The sequence below is a fragment of the Argiope bruennichi genome, chromosome 6 (assembly GCF_947563725.1).
Source record: "Argiope bruennichi chromosome 6, qqArgBrue1.1, whole genome shotgun sequence".
NCBI classification, from domain to species: Eukaryota; Metazoa; Arthropoda; class Arachnida; order Araneae; family Araneidae; genus Argiope; species Argiope bruennichi.
The window spans coordinates 44,503,379-44,525,214 of NC_079156.1; the positions used below are offsets into that span (position 1 = coordinate 44,503,379).

General features: G+C 27.3%; 1 protein-coding gene across 3 annotated transcripts in view; it reads right to left on the reverse strand.

Moving 5' to 3' along the window:
• LOC129972880 (ecdysone-induced protein 78C-like) overlaps window positions 1-21,836 on the reverse strand; it is a 221,510-nt gene that overhangs the window by 77,002 nt on the left and 122,672 nt on the right. For 2 of the 3 annotated variants that reach the window (XM_056087184.1, XM_056087183.1), the window contains exon 1: window positions 18,700-20,087. The exons of the other annotated variant lie outside the window; for it this stretch is intronic. In XM_056087184.1, coding sequence (XP_055943159.1) covers window positions 18,700-19,222 — 523 coding nt within the window. In that variant the 5' untranslated portion in view covers window positions 19,223-20,087. Of the gene's footprint in view, window positions 1-18,699; window positions 20,088-21,836 lie in introns of those variants that run through there. 3 annotated transcript variants of the gene reach the window in all.

Sequence of the window (21,836 nt, forward strand, 5' to 3'; positions counted from 1 at the left end):
AATAACCATAATCTTCAATGATCTAATGATAAAATAATTGATATAACAGTATGAAAATATTTAAAATTAGAATCAATTATAGAAATAAAAAAAGAGATTAATTATTTGAAGCAAAATTCGATGTGAAATTTAAAACATGATGACTAAATGCATTTTTGCTTTCTTGAAATAATTTTTAAAAAAAATAAGCATCCGCTCAAGAGGTCAATGACCTCTTAGCTGCATTCGCTCAACTAACTTATATTTGTGAATGTTTCCAAATAAGTCTGTTAATTCTGTTGTAAACATTAAATAATCACTACAAATATGTTGAAATATTGATTAAAGATGAATTAAAAGATTGATAATTATAGGATGATATAGATATACATTAAGTTATATAATATAGAATTAAACTTTATGTAAAACTATGATAATTGATATATTACTGAACGCAAAGTTATATCTTGCAAATAGAAATTTTATTACAAATAGATTTATGAACAATTTTGGAGAAAACTGCAGTTGGCCATTAAATGCATAGTTAAATTTTTTTTAAATATAATCGATTTTATAAAAATTGTCTTTATTCCATAAACACGTTTCTGTATATTTTTTTAATGTAAATTTCATTTTTTTTCTAAAAAAATTGATAAATATATTAAAAATATATAATAAATATACTTTTTTATATATTGATAAATATATAAAAAAGGGAGTGACAGTTTTTAAATAAACATAGCCTTAGGATTATTTTCAACATTTAAAAGTAAATAAAAATAATTACAAAGTGAAAAAAAATCGAAAAAAAAAATATTTACAAGTTTTATAATATTATGTTCTTGAAATTATCTTCAAAATCCTTTAAATCCTTCTCAAGCATTCCTCCTTTTTACTCATAACCGATTAACGAAAACGATACAACCAACGCAGAGAGGGCATTGACACCTCAACTCTTCTCGGCATTCGTTGTGAAGGGACTACAGTTATCGGCTGAGAAAAACGATTTTGTCAAAAACTTATTGAAATGGAAAAAAAACCGATAAAAGTATTTTAAGCACCATATCGCCGCCTAGGAGTCAATAAATGGGTGAATATTTTTATAGAGTTTCAGGATCAAGTTGCTTGTTAGTTAGCTGGAATTAGCGGAAGGGACACAACGGGTTACGGTTTTCAAGGTCAATGACATCGCTTCGTACTACTGCAGCTATTCTGCGTGCTTCCGTGATTCGCTGGTAAAAGCGCGCTTGTTGAAAACCTTCCACGCAGTCAAAGACAGGATTGATTTCGAGCCTTGTCAAATGGAGAAAGGTTGTTAACTCTCGAAAACGTGCATGACGCCTGCTTGCGAAATTGAACTTGTTTCATGTAGAATGAAAGGCATTTTTTTAGGATCAAATAAGAAAAATTGCGGATGGCGGGGAAAAAAAAAGTGTCTTAATTAATGAATATACGCTAGAATGGTTTATGAATTGCAGACGATTCGTTATCGGATAAAGAACAATTCAGAATCGCCAAAAGAATAGTTGATTAAGAATGAAAATAAAAAAAATTAGTTTGTATTTTTTGGGGGGTGGGGGAGGGGGGAAAAGAAAAACTAAAAAAGTAAATATCAGAATAAGAATTATGTAAATGTTTTCATACATATTATAGATGAATGAAAGATTAATCTATTATTTATATTTTTCATCAAACTAATCGAAAGACTTCTAAGAAATTCGTTATTTAATATCGTACAAACAAAATGAATGAAAATGAAAATTTTAGGAATATTCAATAATTAGTCACATCAGTTTTCAAGACGAAATGAACAAATTTTAACATTTTCATTTAAAACATATTATTTGTTGGCGATGTAAAATAATTTTGTATGCTACCAATTATATGATTTTTATTACACTTCTTATCTTTTTTAATCCTTAATCCTACTGGACTTGCTCAATATCCACTGTGTTATGAAGAAATACTTTCATTTTTCAATGAATATTTTGAATATTCTTATTCATTATGAACGAAACCCTCCTTCCTTTTTGTTATGCAGTTTCACGCCCTAATCTGCTTATAAACATCATTCATAATGTAACTGAATTAATCATGAAATAAAATAAAACCGTTCATAGAACCGTCGAATTTTCTAGAACTCTTCCCACTGTCCTCCATGCTAGTATATCTACCTTTCTTTCTTTTTCTTTTTCACTTTTTACTTTTTCAACTTTATTATTTATATTACACTTTTTTTTTTCCTGATACCATGAAAAGTTTTAAGGAATTTATTTTCCGCGCTCAACTTAGAGGATGAAAATAACTGTTTAAAGTGTGGAATAAAAAAATAGAGAGGGATTTCAGTGCACGTATATTCAATTGATTGTTATGTTTTAATATTTAGTAGTAATAATATCTTTAAAGTATCCACCTACTTCAAAAATCGATTTTCGGCCAAATTTTAGAAATTATTTTTATTGTTTCGTTTGATAACTCATAATTTTAAGTTTCCAAAAGTGTTTTTATTTTAGTTTGACGACTCTAGAAAGAAAATTAGTGCTTTTTGTGTAAACGTCGTTCCTTGAAATTTATCTTAAGTGAAACGATTTTGAAGGAATTTTCAATATTTTCAATCATATGCATGAAATTCCAGTTTTAATTTTTTGTTTATTATAATTATTTATATCTTTTAATTATTTTTTAAGTTTTCTACATCTCTCTTTAAATACAAAAGTTTGGGAGGAAATGAAATCACAAGCAATTTTAACTGAAAAACTTCGAAACTATTATGGGATAGTCAAAATAAACAATACAAATACCGTTAACTTAAATTCAATGAAAACCATTTATTATTGGTAAAAAACAGTGTATTTGCACCTTTTTATGATCTGTATTTATTTTCATCAAAAAATTGTTTAAAATATTCAGAAAATTCAATTTGCTAAAAGCAAAATATATTATTTATAAAAATATCAAATATTATTTTTTAAATCAATCGGAATATACAACTTATCTAAAATAACATAGTATAAGACGAATTTAAAATGATAAAAACTTAGAGTTGAATGTTTCATTTTAAACATAGCAAACGATTTTTTTTTCTCTACTTCCATTCGAAACAACTAAAAAGAACAAAGCAATAAAGATATAGGGCGAATAGCGAAGCAAACGACATTTTACTTTTCAGCAAAAACTTTTCTACGTTCAATATGGCATTTCTGTCACAAACAATCTACTCTCAATTTCTCAAAAAGATTGCAATTTTACTTTATTTATTCTAATAAAACTGGTTTTATTCTGCTTTACCCTATTTTATTGCATAACGCTTCACTTAGTTTTTAAAACACTTCTACTTCTATCTGCACCTTTTTAGTAAATATGTTTCCTGACAGTTACACGCGACAAGAAAGAGTAATAAAAACTTTTTCTCAAGAGAAAATAAACGGAAAGGATTTAGATTATAGTAGTCGCCACGGGAATTCTTTTTATGAACCATTTTAAATGCAGAGAATTCTTAAAATTTATTTCAAATGTCTTTGAAGCAGAACGATCACATTTCATCGAGTGTGGAATACTTTTTTTATTTGAAAATCGGTGTAAATTTTCTTAGGAGTCTCATTGATTGTTAAATAGAGAACAATACGATAAAAATAATGCAAATTCTAAGGTTTGATTTTAAACATAAACCAAAAAAAGATTTACTAAACTAAAAGAACTTCAAGCAATGAATATTCTAGAATTCACTTTTTATTCAGAAATAGAAGAAAATGTATTATTTTCATTACTTGCGGTAGAAAATTAATTTGGGTGAAAACTTCGATTTAAATAAATGATGAGATACATAAAGATTTCAATAAAAGCTGAAACATGTAGATAAGCTTATAAAAAAAGACGCATTAAATAACAAATGGAAGAAATTCTGATAAATAGAAAATTTATTTCTCTGATAATAAAACAATGACAGAAGTAATAATAGAAAATTATCAAAGGGATTCCATTAGAATAATATTTAATTAAAAGCTGTATTTCATAAAATATTATTTATAAATTCTAATTTATTGAAAAGATATTTAATAACATATTTTTGTAAGTATAATGTTTAATTAATTTAATACTTAGCAATTTTAATATAAATTTAAAATAATTAATCAATATACAACTTATATTTAAAAAAATCGAATGCATTTTTTTTTATTTTAGAAATATTGTTGAAATTATTTTGTAATAACATACAAAAAAAATTTAATTCCTTAAGAATTTGAGATTTTTTAAATAATTAAAATTCTGCAAAAATTCATCCGATATTATTGAAATCAATCTTTTGTGGTGTGAAAATATTGTCATAATAAGATAAAATTGTTAACTGATAATCTTTTTTTTTAAATATCCAAACAAACAAATGCATTTTCAATATATTTTAAAAAGTTATTTAATAATTTGCAATGTATGGGGGAAAAAACTGAAATTTCTGTCTAGTTTAATTATATCAAATCGTTTGGAAGCATTCCGAATACTATTTGGGAATGGATTTAGTAATTTTAAAACGCATTCCGAAGACAAAGAAAAAAATTGCAATGGAATTCCTTTAAAAAAAAAAAATCTTTTGCTCTATGCCAAAAGTAATATTTCAGATATTATTACTTGATTACTTGATTGCTTAAATTTTTTAAAGAATATTTGTTTGTGAAAAAAAAAAATGTATGGAAAAACTGCACTTAAAATGATCAGTTATTGTGAAGAATTAATATAAATATTCAGTAGCATATAATTTAAATGGTTTTCGCTCCTTCATAGTTGCCTATTTTTTACTAATTAGGCACGCTCTGCAATCAGAAAATCATTTTATACTAAATATATAATTAGAATATTTCTTAATCTTCACTTTTTTAATTTTAAATATTTTTAATAAATGAATTACTTTAAAAAATATGAAATGCTTCAAAATCTAATTTTTGAAAAACTGTCCCAAGGCAACCGGATCAAATGATATCGAACACCAATCTTCGTTTCTGAAAATCAAAACAAAGCGAAAACTCACGCGATCGTCTGTTGGACAATAAGGAACGAACATCGAAGGTCAATGAACTGAAGTGAGATGAGGAAGAAGGAAGAATAAACGTGAACTTGGCCTACTTTGCCTAATCAGAGACTCACAAACACGTGCATACCAATGCCATGGCCAAAAACTCTTTTTTCCCATTCAAACAAACTGTTTATTTCCTCATGGGAATATTGTTTTCACTGCTGTACGGCGGTTACTTACCAGAGAATTTACGTGCCATTGTGACCTCAGAAAAAAAAATAATAAAAACAAAAACACGATTCCTATTTTTGTTTATTACTCCTAAAAGTTGAAAGGTAACCTTATACAAGATGCAGGTAAAGACTTTGGGAAATGTAAACATGTTATACCACAATGCAAATAGGACTTAAAAGGAGAAAAACTGGAAGGTTAATAAACGTATTTTGAAGCATTCTGTACTTGCTTATGGCAATTATTTAAAGTCGTTTGGAATTATTTAAATAGTAGAAAGATCATGATTTTTCCCTCTTAACAAAATAAATGACAGAATTTTCATTTTATTTTATTTTTACATAAATGTGCAGTAACATTAATAATATCAGTCCAACTATTAAGCCTGTTTCTTTATAAATGGATGTAATAAAATTTTAAAAAAGAAGAAAGTACAAATTGACTTTGTAACTTTAACCCACGAAACTATTTGGAAAATTTACAGATGTTGAAAAAATCGGCAATGCTACTATTTCAGGCAAATGTTTAAATTGCCTGAAGTATTTAGAATTAATTACATCAGTTCTAGTACAAAGAATATTTAGCTCTAATTAAAAACAAAATTAATGTACTGGCCATCTTTAAAATTAAATATTTTGTCGTAAAATATCAGGATTCCCTTCTTTTTAAAATACATAATTCATATTTCTGAGAAAACAAATACATGCAATTTAAAAGGTTTTTTTTTAAAGCAAACAACATATTTATTTTTTATATTATGTTTTTCGTGGTTCTGTTCTGCATAAACTAGAAGTACCAGCATAGAATAAAGATAATTAAATTATTCAAGATTCCAACAACATTAAATGATTTAAAATGAAGATAATTAAATTATTCAGGAATAAAGGTAATTAACACTTTCAACGCTATCAACGAGATATCTCGTTTTTCAGATGCATCCAATTGCAGGTTTCTGTGGGCTAAAATTTGTCTCTTATGCCAGTTTTGGATAGGTCGAACTTTCTAATACATATCTGAAGAATACCTTTACTATTTTCATCATAAATTTTAACCCACAGAAATCTGTAATTGGAAGTATCTGAAAGACGAGATATCTCGTCGGTAGCGTTGAAAGTGTTAAATTATTAAATAATAAAGGTTCAAGGTTTTAACAACATAAAATGATTTAATACGTTCTGCTTTTGGTATCCTAACAATGTTTTAAGAGCATTTCAAGTACAAATAAATAAATAAATAATGTATATATTGCTTATATTTTGTTTTGTTGCCAAAATAATTTTGCCTCTGACTTAACTATCAAAACAGTGACTTACTTTATAATATTCTTTAATTTTTACTCTTACAATTTTTACAATCTTTATTATCTTAATCTGCAGTTTGGTTTGATTATATTAACGTCCCGTTTGAAGCAACACTAGGGCTATTTTTCTTAATCTGCAGTATTACAATCTTTATTTTCATATATTGGAAAATAAAGATAAAGCAAACTTAAGTTATTAAACGCATACAAACAAACACGTTGCAACATCTTTGATTACATGATATATATTATTTAAAATACAAATTGAATCAGATATTAATTTATTTGCCTCATTATTAATATTAATATATCTATTTTTTCATTTTATCATCATGGTCATTTTAATGTCGATCACAAATAGAAACGCCTGGCAAGATTTCAAACATATCGTTTCTTTTTAAGTCATCAGATTCAATTTCATCATATAGGCGTGGTTAACCTAAATAAACGATACTATTCAGAATTATGAAACATTTAATTAGAACTGTTCTAGCATATTAAATGACGAAACGCATCATTATCAATATATAACAAAAAGAGTTTTTAAAACACAGCAGCGTCTAGAATAAAATTTTAGCATAACAAATATGCTTTGGAAATTCTTTTAAGTTAATCTCAATATAATTTTACAAACGGCCCATTTTCAGTAAAATCTTTAGTAAACCACCATTGATCGTTTACAGAATCGTTTTTGAGTAATGTAGGTAGGCTAAACCTGTCAAAGCAGCCCTAGAAAGACACTTTAATTACTTCGACATAAAAAAATGGCGCTGTTAAAGGGAATAATCACTTGGGAACTGAATTAAATCTTTAGATTGATTTATTCATGAAGTTATTGGGGACAGTAGCTATTAGAATGTGGGAGGCTGTAATGCGATTACACATTTTTGCACCTGGCTCACGCTTAGTAGTTGTCGAATATGCAGGGATTTCTTTTCGTCAGCGAGTCCAATATGATAATATTGAATTATCATTATTAAGCATAAAGCTTTAAAAACCTGTTTGAAGCATGACAAATTTACATATTTGGTTAAATAAGATAGAAAGAACTTATGAGTATGAAATTAATTTTAAATAATAATAAAAAAAATAATAGCAAAAAAAAACCCATCTAAATCATCTTTTTTTTAAAAAAAAAAGAATTTATAAAACTTTTTGGTCCAGAATAAAGAGATTTTATAAAGAACTATTTATAAAAATAAAAAAAAGATTTTATTTATTAAATAATGGAAACGAATTTGTATCTTAAACAATACTGATAGTTTTAAGCGAATGCTTTTATTTTAATCGTTAAGTTCTAAAAATTACTAAAACAATAATTTAAAAAAACATCATTTGAAAACTCCTGTCCGCAATAAATGTTTCTAAACATTCTAATTTTTATAATACGGCATAAACGAAAGATAAATTAATAAAAACTCATTATAAACAAAAGAAAGATATATTTTTTACTTTTAAATCAAATTTATATAGAGAATTTTTTAATAATTCGTTTCTTTAATTTTGGAAATTATTCCAATACTGCAAACTATTTTAATGGTTTTAAAATAGTTTTGAAAATAAAAAACAATTTTTTTCACAAATTCTCTATACAAATTTAACTGTTTTACGAAGTAAAAAGAATACTAAATAATGTTTAAATAATTTTAAAATCTATTCCTGTTAAATTAGCTGCTAAAATAATTTTTAAGAAAACATAAAAAGATATTATTCAAAAAAATCAAAAATTACTTTCTTATTTCTTTTTTGTGAGTTTATAGCATTATTTCTTATATCACACAAAATATTTAACAAAATTTACATTATAACATTAATAAAATAGCCTTTTTAAAACTTCATTCATCCATTAATCCACACAAAAGAATAAAGAAAAAGCTAGACGATTTCTGAAAAGCAAATATCAATTTATTTTTTTTACCTTCAATTTTTTTTTTTTTTGTAAAAAAACAAACGGTTTAAATTTGAATTTGTAGTACCAAACGAAAATTATCTTAACTCATTTGATAACTTTGTTCCCTAGAACATAACTGTATGTGAAACAGCACATGTTCTTTGAGCAGAGACGATTTAATGAGTTGATTTTTTAGGTCGATGGAAAAACCACTTTCAAATTGGGAGAACTGAATTTCGGAACTCTGTTCTAACACCTGTACATGACATTCTAATCCACTTTCTCTCCACCTTGTTCACTAAATCGCCGCATTCGTTTTGTTTTCGTTTCGGGCGTTTTAATATTATTTTTATTATCATTATTATTATTATTATTAAGGCTGATGGATTTTTTATTAATTTATTGGATTCAATTTATAATTTTTTTTGTTTGTTCCTCAATTACTATTTCTGTGGAATATATTTTTTCGTTACAAGTCAACCAGAGCAAATTTGCTTGTTGAATTAGTGCATTTTTAATTTTCTGATATATTAAGTGAAATTCTCAACTATTTATAAACCAATAAATTTAACAAAAATAGTTTTCAAAAAATATTTTAATTAAAGTATTAAAATTAGAAATTTCTTACTTTAATTATCATCGAATTTTAAATTTTTAATTTATAATTCATTAAAAAAATCTTAATATCAGTTTTACTTAATTTACAACATTTTGGTGGTATCATCTTAAAATTCAATTAAATTGGACGATTTATCAAGTTAAAAAAGTTTAAATTAGAACATTGTTATCAAGAATACACAAGTTTATAAATTTATAAAATCTAAACCACAGGGAAGTATAAATCCATATTAAAAAAAATATATGTTTTCCTCACAAAAAAAATCTTTAGCAAATGATTTATGCTGATCACCAAGATGTGCAGTAAATTCTATAACAACGTTCGAGCAGTTACATGTCTTATGACAGCATGAATTGATTCCTTCTAAGTTTATTCGGAATATTTCATTTTACAGTTGCAGTTTGACGTACAATCTTTAAAATTTTATTTTCATTTAATAAATAGTAAATTTATTTACATATAATAAACATTATTAATTATTTACAATTATTATTTAATTCAATTATTTATTATTATTTAATTATTCACAATTATTTTTCGAATTTCGTATTTTCAAAAAAAAAAAGTTTGAATGTAGAAATGGACCTAGATTTAAATGAACTGTCATAGAATTTTATAATAACAGATATAACTGTTTCTTATCAAATTCTTTTAGAAATAAAGAATAAACAATAGAAAAGTTTAAGAAGGTTCTGGAAAGTAATATCAAAACATTAAAAAAAAAAACTAAATAAAATTAACAGTGGAAATTGATATAATAAAAATGATCATCGAATTAAAGATAATAATCAAGATATTAAATGCCTTAAAAAGCACATTAACTACATCATTTAATTGCATTAAGATTTTATTTCAAAAAATCGAGTTTAAATTTATAAAAATGTCAAAATTTTCTTTTTATATATCGCAGAATCTTTCATTTAGTTATTCTAGTTCGAATAGTGTACTCAAAATTCACCCCGATTATTTACGAATTTCATTTTTAATGATTCAGGTAAGTTATTTCATTTTTAGGGTATACATTTATCATCAATAATATCAAATATATATATTTAATTAAAAAAATTATTTAATGAAAATTGCTCGTATCACTTGCAAATGAAATAAATCAAAGCAAAAAAAGTTTTTTTAAATCATAAAAAAGTTATTGATAAACAAATTCAGAGATAAAATTTCAAATTCAGCTGCGGTATTGAATAAATTTGATAGTTTGAAATTAGTTTAGTAAACGCTATTTAACAGATGAAAACAACAATGAAAATCCAAAAAAACACAGAGATGACACAGAATGACAACAACAAATTCCCCCAATTTTTTTTCTTTTAAATTTGTCAAGAAATTTCTCTTTTTATTTTCATTCTAACATTTCGACAACAGGTGACATTCAGTAAGAGGTGTTGTTGAACAATTATGATTGTTCAATGTCACCTAGCCAAATTTATATTTTATTAATCTGAAAACGTATTTTATGACCAAATGCTTTTATAAATGGAATTAAAATTCGTGGAAACATAATGGAAAATTATTTGATAAACAGGCGTTTGAAAAGAAATTAATACAAATTGCTCTTGCTGCTTCGTGGTGAGAACAAACAATAATTCGAATACGAGCCCAAGCAAATCAAGAGAAGAAATTAAATCCGACTAACACATGAAACGTGAAACCTAAGAGAAAGCGTGTTAAGAAAGCGTGTACATGCGAAACGTTTCAGCAGAACTTCTCCATTCAATTCGTAGTCGCGGGAAAGATGAGGTCATTGACCTTGAATCCAAACAACCATTCCGACGCATCAACTTTTTTTTTTTTTTTTTTCATTCTCCCGTTTCCACTTGATTTTTCACGATGCCATGTTATAAGCTTCGGAATGTGGGCGAAAATGCGATGATTGTCTGTTCAAACGAATTCTGGAAATAAACAAATTTATGAAACTGAAAATAATCGGAAGTTAAGTGGAATTTTAACGGTCGGCTTCCTCCGAGAAGCAGAAAAAGATTTTTGACAAACGATTTTTATGTGGTTAAGTAGAAGATAGGAAATATATATTTAAAATCTAAAAATAAAACTTAATGATTAAAAAATTTTATATAATTTTTCTTAAGTATTTTTTTTTCAAAAACACTTTTTAAATAAATAAAAAAATTAGGTTCTATTTATCTTTAAAAATTGCAATTGTTGTGGTTGAAATTACACACTTGGTAGTACAAATTTTTCTAAAACTTAATTGAAAAAAATGTTCAGACTCTAAAATTATGATTCTACAATACAAATAGAATTAAGCTGAATTAAAATTTTAAATAATAATGGAAATTTTTAATTAAATTAAAAACTATAATTTTAAGAGTTAAAATTTTCATTATAAATGCAATTATTTTTTATGAACATAATGAAAAAAAATGTATTTTAATATTATGTTTCAGCTACTATTTAAAGAAGTTTGTAACAATTTTAAAATAATATTTAGTTATAAACTTAAATATAATTTAAAATTAGTTAAAACATAGCTCTAGATTTCCACATACAATTAGATTAAAAATAATTTATGGAAATTAACAATTCTTAACAAAATTAATTATGAAGAATGTAAGTAAAATAATTTAATGGTGAATGTTAATTTTATACTTAAGAATTCATTTAAATATATCTAAAATGTCAATATAATGAAAATGATATACAGTAAGTAAAAGTAAGGAAATTTAAGCGAAAAAAATCCCATAATATTATATCAAATTAATCTCTCAAAATTTCGAAATCTGCTTGCTTTTTCGATTGCAACATAAATTCGTTCTAAAAGAACAGGTTGAAGTATTTGCAGAAAATAACATAACTTTATAAATGAAAGGCAGTTAAAAAAAATAACGTAGTGACATAAGGAAAGGCCCCAAAAGAGGGCCCCTACAATAATATTGAATTTGATTGCAACAGAAAGTGCTAAAAGGACATCCCATGTTCTTCTAAGATCAACGCACTTTCATCACGTTAAGGCAGAACGAAAAAAGAAAAGAAAAAAAGTTAAAAAGTTAAGACAGAAACTTGAAAATAATGAAATTCTTAGAGGAATGAACTCAAGGCTGCAGAATTCCTTCACAAACTTGCACTTCAAACCAGAAAAGAAGTCGACCTTGCTTCTCAACAGATTTCTTACGGCTAAAAAATTCATTCTCTTAAATCGGCCCCTTAGCAACAAGTTAGCTCCCTAAGCCTAGCCCCACACTAAAACTCCTCCTCCGAAGGAAGAAAAGCCACCTCCAACCCTGCTGCGTAGCTACGCACTTGTTAAAAAATCTCAAAAATAAAAAATAATAATAGTAACTTTCTTCTTTTTTAACTTCCTATGATATGCCTACTCGCCCAGATCAAAGCGAGAGAGGGGGATGAATAAATGAGAGGGGGAAAAAGAGAGGAACACCACAAACGAGAATCGTCTGAGAGTTCATTGACCTCACAAGCATACACCCCGACAACAAGTGATGAGGAGGGTTACGTGGACACCCACCCCACAAGTTTGGCGTAGAATGAGACACCAGGCAACACTGTTTGACATGTTCAAACTGCATGGAATGCGCAACTTTTTTCTTACGTTTTTATTTATTTATTTGTTGTTATTCACTTGGAAATTTGATTCCGTGTGATTTTTAAACGCTTGGGGTTAACTTTAAACTTTTTCTTTTCTTTCTTTCCCCCTTTTTTTTTTTTTTTTTGAATTAAACAGAGGAATTTAGCGAAAAAATAAATACTTTTTTCCCCCTTTACAGCGACGATTTTTTTCTTAGCAAATAAACCGTGGACCAAACAATTACAATTCACTTTTTTTTTTAAACACAAAGTAACAATGAAACAAACAATGCAAATTTACGATTGGAAAAAAAAAAAGACAAGGAAGGTTTCGTTTTCTGCTGCTGAATAATAAGGAAAAAAAGTTTTCTATTACGAAAAAGTTACAAATAAAACAACTGATTCACAGAAAAATAATTTTAATTCATAGTACAGATGTTTAGAGTTATTTCTTTTTTTCCATAATTTTTCAAACGATATTCTGATCATTGAAATGAATAAACATAAAACCCCAAGAACAAAAGTATTCACAAATTCATTCAATTCATTTTGTTCTTAAAAATAGGAAATAATATATATATGTTAATGTGATTTATTAAAAAATTTAATTGCATTTTATTGATTCAATTTTTTAGTGTAAGATCACTGCTTTTGGATAAAATACAAAACTGTTTTATTTAGAAATATTTCATAAATAGTAGAAAAATTTAAGGATGTACAAAAATAATTAATTTTTTATATTATTAGTAAGAAATAATAAGAAATATTTTTTCAATTAAATTATTAATACTTTCCTTTGAAGACATGAAACCGTGAGGTTAATGACCTTAACTCATGCTTAATGATCTGGCAGTTATTTGGTAAATTATCTTTTCATAGTAATAAACGTTTAAAAACTAACACCCAAATGTAATAAAATAAAATTTTCTTCGTATTTAATATGTCGGTTTGCTTTCTTTATTCCTTTTTTTTTTTTTTTTTTTGAAAATTATTTACTAGGTTAAATGTCTCAATAGCTCATGTTAGTCACTAGAATGTCATTTCTAAATATAAAAATAATAAACAAAACAATGAAATAAAGAAAATTTAAAACCATATTTAAAATTACATATTAAATGATAAACAATCTTTCGAGGAATTTAAACAAATAAAACTGAATTACTATTCAGAAGACAAACATATTTGTTTTCTGAAGCCCCCAATAAAAAAAAAAAAAAAAAAAAAAACGAAACGACGTTTTTTAGTTATATTATTTAAAAGTTTTTCAATACAAATTAAGCTTACAGGATAACTCGGAAACGGTTAATTAAAGAAAAGAACGTGGTGTTGAATACACTTGAAACCTGTTTCGCTGCTTGTTTCTAATAACCAGAGAAGAAGACCGTTCTTCTTTTCGTTTGAAATCTTATTAATCCTTTTCTCTTTATAACTTTGTCAGTAATAATTTCTGATACTAAGTTTAGATGCAGATTTATGAAATGAAAGAGATAAATAAATAAATAATAATAATGAGTCAATTAATTTATTTAAGTATGTTTATCTCCATCATTCTCATCTGAAGAAGGTGAAGAAGGTAAATGACCTTCACAATTCGACACAATAATTATAGAAGCTTATTCCAAATTAACATATTATAAAATATATTTTTAATTTGATTATTTATAATAATTTAGTTTCGTTTTCTATTTCATTTAATAATTAAAGATGTAATTAATTTTTTCCAGCTGTATATAGTCTAGTTATTTATTTAATTACGTGGAAAATGGTTTCGACACACGTCATTAAAACTAGTATCCCCATTTCTCCTTGAAATACGATAATCAACGATTTCATAACTGTTGAATTCATATGACATTGAAAATCAAACACTTTTGCAACAAAGTGAACTTCAATATTTTGATATTGCAGCATTTCTATTAAATTTTTTCGTTCGAAAGATGTAATATATCTTAAAAAGGTTAAACAGTTAGTTTTTGTATTTTTTGTTAACTTTTTTTTTGTTAAATAGAATAAAATATTTCTGTTAATATACCTGTATGCTTAAAATACTTTACGTTGCAAGTATTTAATATATTTTATATATATCTTCCAAATATATATTAAATATCTCCATTTGTATGGTTTTAAATCTCATATCACATACACATTATATCCTACATATAAATAAATTTTCTTTTATTCTAAATATTGGACGAGTTTTGAGATGCATTTGAAAAAATTTAACAATGCTTGCAAGAATTATTTACTTAAAGATTATTACTAAATTGCCTGATCTTAAGGTATTATGAATTAAAAATTCTATCAATTCAAATTGATATTAAATTTTAATTCATTTAAAATTTAATATCAATTACTATGAAATGCACAATTACAATGCAAATTACAAATTAATTACTATGAAATGCACGCTCAAAACAAAATCTGAAAGAGAAAAAAAAGAATATATTTTTTTAGGATGTCTTAATTTTCCTTTATACTAAAATCAACTGCACTTTTAAAGAATCAAATTTTTTTTTTTATTTAAATGGTGAAATATTAGTTACCTTTTTAATGACGAATAATGAAATAGACCTTTTCTTTACCCAATATTTTAATTAGTTTGTTTCTTCTAATTCAAGGAATAGATACTAAATTTGCAATTTCAAACAGATTATTGAAACTTAATATATTCATTCAAGCACCATCTGAATTATTTTTAATTATTAAATAAACATTATAATTTATATAAAATAAACATGAGTCTAATATAATGAAAAATATCTGAAGAATTTTGCAGGATATTATATAACATTCACAATATTTAACATATCTTATCGATAACATCAGTAACTGATATCGCATTTTTCCTCTTTCGAGAGTTAGTTAAAAATGCGCTGGAAACCTGCACGGTGGCATTGAACTTGCGCGCTCACTTTATGATAAGGAAGCAGTTGACAGGATAGTATCATCCTGACAAATTTATGCACCACGTGCTTTTCTTCCTATACTGCTCTTGAATTGCAACGAAAATGGCCCCAGGAAATCTGAATTTATTATTAGGTATAATGGCTGCTCGTAATTAAAAGAGAGTGCTCAAAGGGTTAATTGAGATGTATATTCCAAATAATGATAACTCGAGCTTCTTAGTACATAACGGATGTTAAAGGATTGGTATTTTAATATAAATCTATGTATTTCTTGGAAAATAATTCTAATGAATTAGAATTCGTATAAGAAATAGATGCTCTTGTTCAATGGTATTTAATACAAACCATTGTTGTTGGTGAAATATATCATCAAAAAACAAAATAATTCTTTACTAAGTTCCGATTTTTATATAATCCTTTGATTTTAAATTTAATTTTTTTAGATAACTTTTAGAGAGGGAAGAATTAAAATGTTAATAAGTTAAACATATTATATTAGTACAAAAATTATTTTTTAATTCTTTTACCAATTTTAATTCTGATTTTTAATATATTTTTACATTTTATTTATTTTAATGCATCTGAACGGATCTTCTTTTGAACAGTTAATACAACACTCAACATGCACACTCTTTCCAAATTTCCACACCACATTAGGGAGAGAAAGTTTGCCCCCGAGGGAAATAACATACACTAAGCTATTAAGGATATAGATTGGATTTGGGTGTATATGCACTGCAAACTCAAAGTCAAAAATTTACGATCAGATCATAACAATATTTAGGTTTAAAAGGAATAATAATGAAAAATTATTCATTAAAGAAATGAAGCTATAAAACCCTTCAACTATCATAAAAAAGCCTTCAAATACGTATATATTAAAATGTAAATAAATATCAAATTATTATTAATAAATCCGTATTAGAAACGTTAATATTTAAACTTGAAAATAAAAATAAAATAAATACCAGATTTAAGTGTTTTTGATTAATTAATTTCAAGATACAAAATATTAAGCAAAGAATTTTAAATACGACTAAATGTCACAGCATTTTGTAGTTCTACATACAAAATGTTATAAAATTACAGTTTTTAATATTTTTATATTTATCATTTCTTGAAAAATGAATTTCTATAATTAATAATTCTTTTTCAACTACACCTTTTTTTAACAACAATTTCCTTTAGCTTCATTTGAATAATGTAAATATTAAAATGAGAAATAATAATTTGTAAAAATGAAATGGATTCTTAATAATACAAAACACGCATATTTTATAATATTGATAATATAGAAATAAAATTTGTTTCATAGAAAACCGATAAAAAAGATTTCTAAAATAAAGCCAAGGAAAAAAAAAGATACAATATTTTTTTTATCAAGATTTGTGTTGATTTTAATTTCGCAAATTTTATAGTTTCGGAATGCAAATCTCAACTAAATATTTATTGATCAAAAAAATTTCCATTTTATTTTTATATGATTTAATTTGATAATAGAGTCAGTTTTTCGCATTCACCTTCACAGCCAATATGGAACAAATCTTGGACAAAAACAAAAAAATTATTGCATTAAAAGAAATAATTATACGAAGAATTTAATTCAAATTATTTATTAGATGATAAATTTGTTTATATATAATTTTCCATAAGTTTAAATCTTTCAGGAAAATTAAAATATTCAAAACTTAAAATTAATATATTCAAAAGTTACAAAAAAACAACAAAAACCTGAAAAATTCCAAATGATATTTGCATTTTATTTAAAATGCCAAAAACAAATGCTCTGCCTACAATTTTTCTCCTAAAAAGAACTTTTGATAAAAACAAAAAGTTAGATTAATTAAATTTTATCAATGCAATATTTACAAATAAGCTACTTTAAATTATAATTCAAACAGAAAATTTTGTTAATTTAACAGAAAATATCAATTAAAATTTTTATTCATTAAAAATAAAATTTTTGAATTAATTTTAAATTTTACAGTTTTTGAAATTTTAGATATATTTTTTATAAAAACGCACTTTTTTTTTCAGATTTTATTGCGAAAGCATATGTGAAAAAAGAATGCGTACAGAGAGAGAGAAAAATCAGAGAGCGGGAAAATAAAAGAAAAGTTGCGGGGAAAACGAAACCTTTGCGGCATTAATGAGGGAGAATTGTTTTGCAATCATACCGAAAAGCGCCATCTACAATTACATCACCTCGTTCTTCACCCTTTCGCTAACTCGACAAGGGAAACGAGACTGTTGCGTGTTAATTGCGTAATCGATTGACAACAAATATTGTTTTGACTTATTATGTTTGTTAATTGAATAGAAATAATGATTAATTAACTTTTGCGGCAAAACGGTGATGTCAACACTCATATTATAAATGAGCTAAAGTAAATATTTTGTTTATTATTTCTGAAATGAAAATGCTATATAAAAAATGGAGGATAAAATATTGTATTGAAAACTTTAATTGGCACAATAAGAAACAATATAATTATAAAATCTTGAAATTATTAAAAAAATAAAAACAAGATTTTTTTTTATTTTAAATAATTATTTGTTTTGAATTATTATAAATAAGAACTGGAATTTACTGCAAAAGAAGCATATAAATGCTCTGCATAGTAATAATAATTGCCTGAATTTGGTTAAATGTTTAGATATTTTTTTTACCATAATAAAAAATAAAATTCTGTAAAATTCAATTCTGTAAAAATCAATACAGTAGCATGCTAAATTTTTCATAGTTTTCAATTTTATAATATTTTAATACAAATACGAATTTCACAAAAAAAAAAATCGAAAAATATTATCTCGAATAATAATTAAATATATTAATTTAAATATTCATTCAAAATTAGAATTTTTTTTTTGTAAATTTGGTTTTTACTTTACAATGCAATATTTTTTCTCAAATTTAAAATCTTATTTTGATTCTTTTTATTATAATGTAATAAAAAATGAAACCAACAATGTTTGAATTTAATTACTTACCAGTAATTTTCTATCACTCAAAACAATACTACTTCACAAATTTTACAATATAAATATAGTAATATTTCACAAATTTTCAAATAAATTTAAATGAATTGATAACAAAATAGATTTAAAAGGCACTGCCATATTTCGTGAAAAATTATTCCTCAATGTCATTCTAGTTATTATTCATAATTTACTCGTTGTTATAAAACTCTTGTAATTATTTCACAGTAAACATACCTGAAGATTTTGTCGGTGAATATCCTTTCTGGGGCATATATTTACGTTGCGGACTTGTTGAACTTTCCACTCCTTTTTGTTCGTAGAGAATGGTAATACCGGGATAAGAGGGTCCATTGTTGTTTTGTGTAAACGGAGGGGGACTTCTGCCCAACATGTCCGGTGACGTTACACTAGTCACCACAGGTGATGTTACATAACTGCCAACATCATCAGAAACAGAGCTAATAACTGCTGCTGGTCTGATATTTGTCACAACAGGCTCGTAAGAATATTCCTTTTTGATGTTGTGATGGAATGTGCTTACTGGTTCTGCCATTGGAGCCAAAGGATCGAAATAGTTCTTTTTGTCGTCAAACAGTCCAATGCCAAAGTCCGTGGCTGACGTTGGGTCGAAGCCCAAGTCAGTGATGTGGTCATCGTGGGGGTTCTGATGACCCAGGGGGCTGACCACCGTGGAAGTCACCGAGGAAGCAAAATCTTCGCCCGGACCACATTCTTCGACTTTGATGAAAGAGTCCATAGCAATTTGAAAGATAACACGTGTCAAGAAATCGTTGCTGAGCTTCTGAAATTTCTCGAATTCACCGGTATTGGTTGTACTTCATAATATTCACGTGAGCTTAAATTCGCCGTTTTTACAGAAAATAGTAAGCAAAACATTCACCGGGGAAATCTTTTAGGGCTGTATTACGATCTTACCTTGAGTCAGAAAGTTTTTGCTCAATGTCAACAAACAATCCTATTGCAAAGGTTTCAATGATTTAATCCACAAAAAATGTCAAAAAAGAAGCAAAAACGCACGGCGATCACTATAAGATGTTAATTAAGAGTGCAGTTTCAAGTTCAATCCCTTCTGAATGGGTTGTTCTAATGTTTTGGCATCGGCATCCACTGTTACGGAGGACCCGGTGTCATTGACCTGAGGAACAGTTTCCAAATTCCGCAACAGGTATCCGCTATCCTCACCGGCGACATGCAGGCTTCTTTTCCACAAGAACACTTTCCTTCTTTGCTTTCAGACTGAAGGACAAAGATTCCAAGAAATGAGGAAAAGAAAAAGGAAGAAACGTGCAGCAGTCTTGACCATCAAAATCAGATCTGGGCGACCATCAAAAACTGCAAGGAAGGAAGCGGGTGCAGGTTCTCGCGATCGGGACGGTGGCAGGAGAAAGGCGCGGGACAACTTTCTCTACTGAGGACCAACCGGCAAGTGCCGCTCTCGATCCTGTTTACCTGCCAGGTCATCGAACCAGGTAGAACCAGCGCGGTGCGAACCTGTCCTGCCCCCCTCTACCTTCAGGTAAAAAGCCGTAGAGACTGCACCATGACCAAAAAACCGGTGGCTTTCCACCAGAGTTGCTGGACCGCTCAGTTTTTTCCCAACCAGTTTTCCGATCTCTAAGGAGTACCGTTAGAAAGCTAATGTGATCGCTCTCTCTTGCTGATTTGCTTATTACCCTCTCGAGCTAAGAAAGCGTCGATCGTGAAAGAAAGTTTTTTTTCTTCTTCTCTTTCTCCTTCTCTCTCTTTCCTTTCTTTTGTTGTTCTCTTCTTTAACGCTTTCTTATTCTCCAGTTGTTTGGGTGGCTCGGTCGGATATTCCCCACCATGCTTTTGAATGCTTTTTACATAGTTGTCAGTTCGTGGGAGGATGAGGGTTTTTCTCCAACTAGCAGATCCAGTTGATGAGTTAAATGATTCTTAACCATGGCCTAATCATACCTCTCATTAGTTAAAAGCTTTAGTTCATTTAGAAACATTTGTCTTCTTTCATCTTCATTGTCAACTATTCAGATGGCATGGTATAGTTGGCAGACAAATTGAGAGGACGGGGGTCTTGTTTTACCAGAAAACTGATTTTAGTAATTTTCCCAATTATATTCATATGCTCTCTTCAAAAAACAATTGCAAACTGTTCTTTTTAATGGATTCCTAACCTTTGCAATCTTTAAGTCCCATCTTTTGGTAAGATAACAATATTTTTACTCTATGTCAACAGATCATCTTATGATTGTTCATGATTGCTTAATTGCTGCTCTCTATTCTTCCTTATTCGTAGCCAAATAGAACCATTAAAAAAAACCATGCTTAAAACAATTTGATAACCATGTGGCATTCGATTGCTCACATTTTTGCCTTTCAGCTTTCGCCTGAATGTTTTGTTGCCCTTCAAGTATGTGTCGACTTCTTATAAATGACGAGCTACTAATTATTACTATTTTTAGTGATTGGCAGTGCATCATCAACTCCAGATTAATATTTCATAACAAGCTCCAATCTTCAAATTTCGCATAATTTAACCTAAGAATTTTCACTTCCTAACGATGCCAACAGATCTCCTAATGATTGTTCATGATTGCATGTCTCTATGTTTCATTATTTGTTGCCATTATTAGTGATTGGCAATGCCGCATCAACTCCAGATTAGTCTTTTGTTACCAACTCCAATTTTCAAATTTCACATAATTTAACCTAAGAATTTTCACTTCCTAACGATGCTAACAGATCATCTTATGATTGTTCACGATTGCTTAATTGCTTATCTCTTTTTTTCATTATTCGTTGTCAAAAAGAACCATAAGTTTCAAATGTGGACAAAAAAAACCCTTCGCTTAAAATAATTTACTAATCTTGTGGCATTCTATTAATTAAATTCCTTCGTTTCATCTTTCGTCTGAATGTTTTATTTCCTACAATGGATGCTTCGGTTCTCCTATAAATGATGAGCCCATTATTACCATTTTTTGTGATTGGCAATGCCTCATCAACTCCAAATTAATCTTTCGTAACCACCTCCAATCTTCAAATTTCACATAATTTAACCTAAGAATTTTAACTTCCTAACGATGTTTGTTGCATGCAACTCCTCTACATAGCTTCCTAATTTTCTTATTGTTCTTGTTGGCTTCGTTCTTCCGGTCATGCATTAAACGACTTTTTATAGCATTACTTGGAGAAGCAGAAGGCCATTTCGGACATTTCTTCTGTGGATGGCTGAATATTTGTTATTGCTGCCCAGCTAGAACTTTTCCAGCACGCCGTGTCTCGGTTATCACGAACAAACTCGGCAAGTTCAAAGCATCTTCAGACTACATTACAGTATCAGCGGCACCAATTACTTAGAGTCTTGTTTT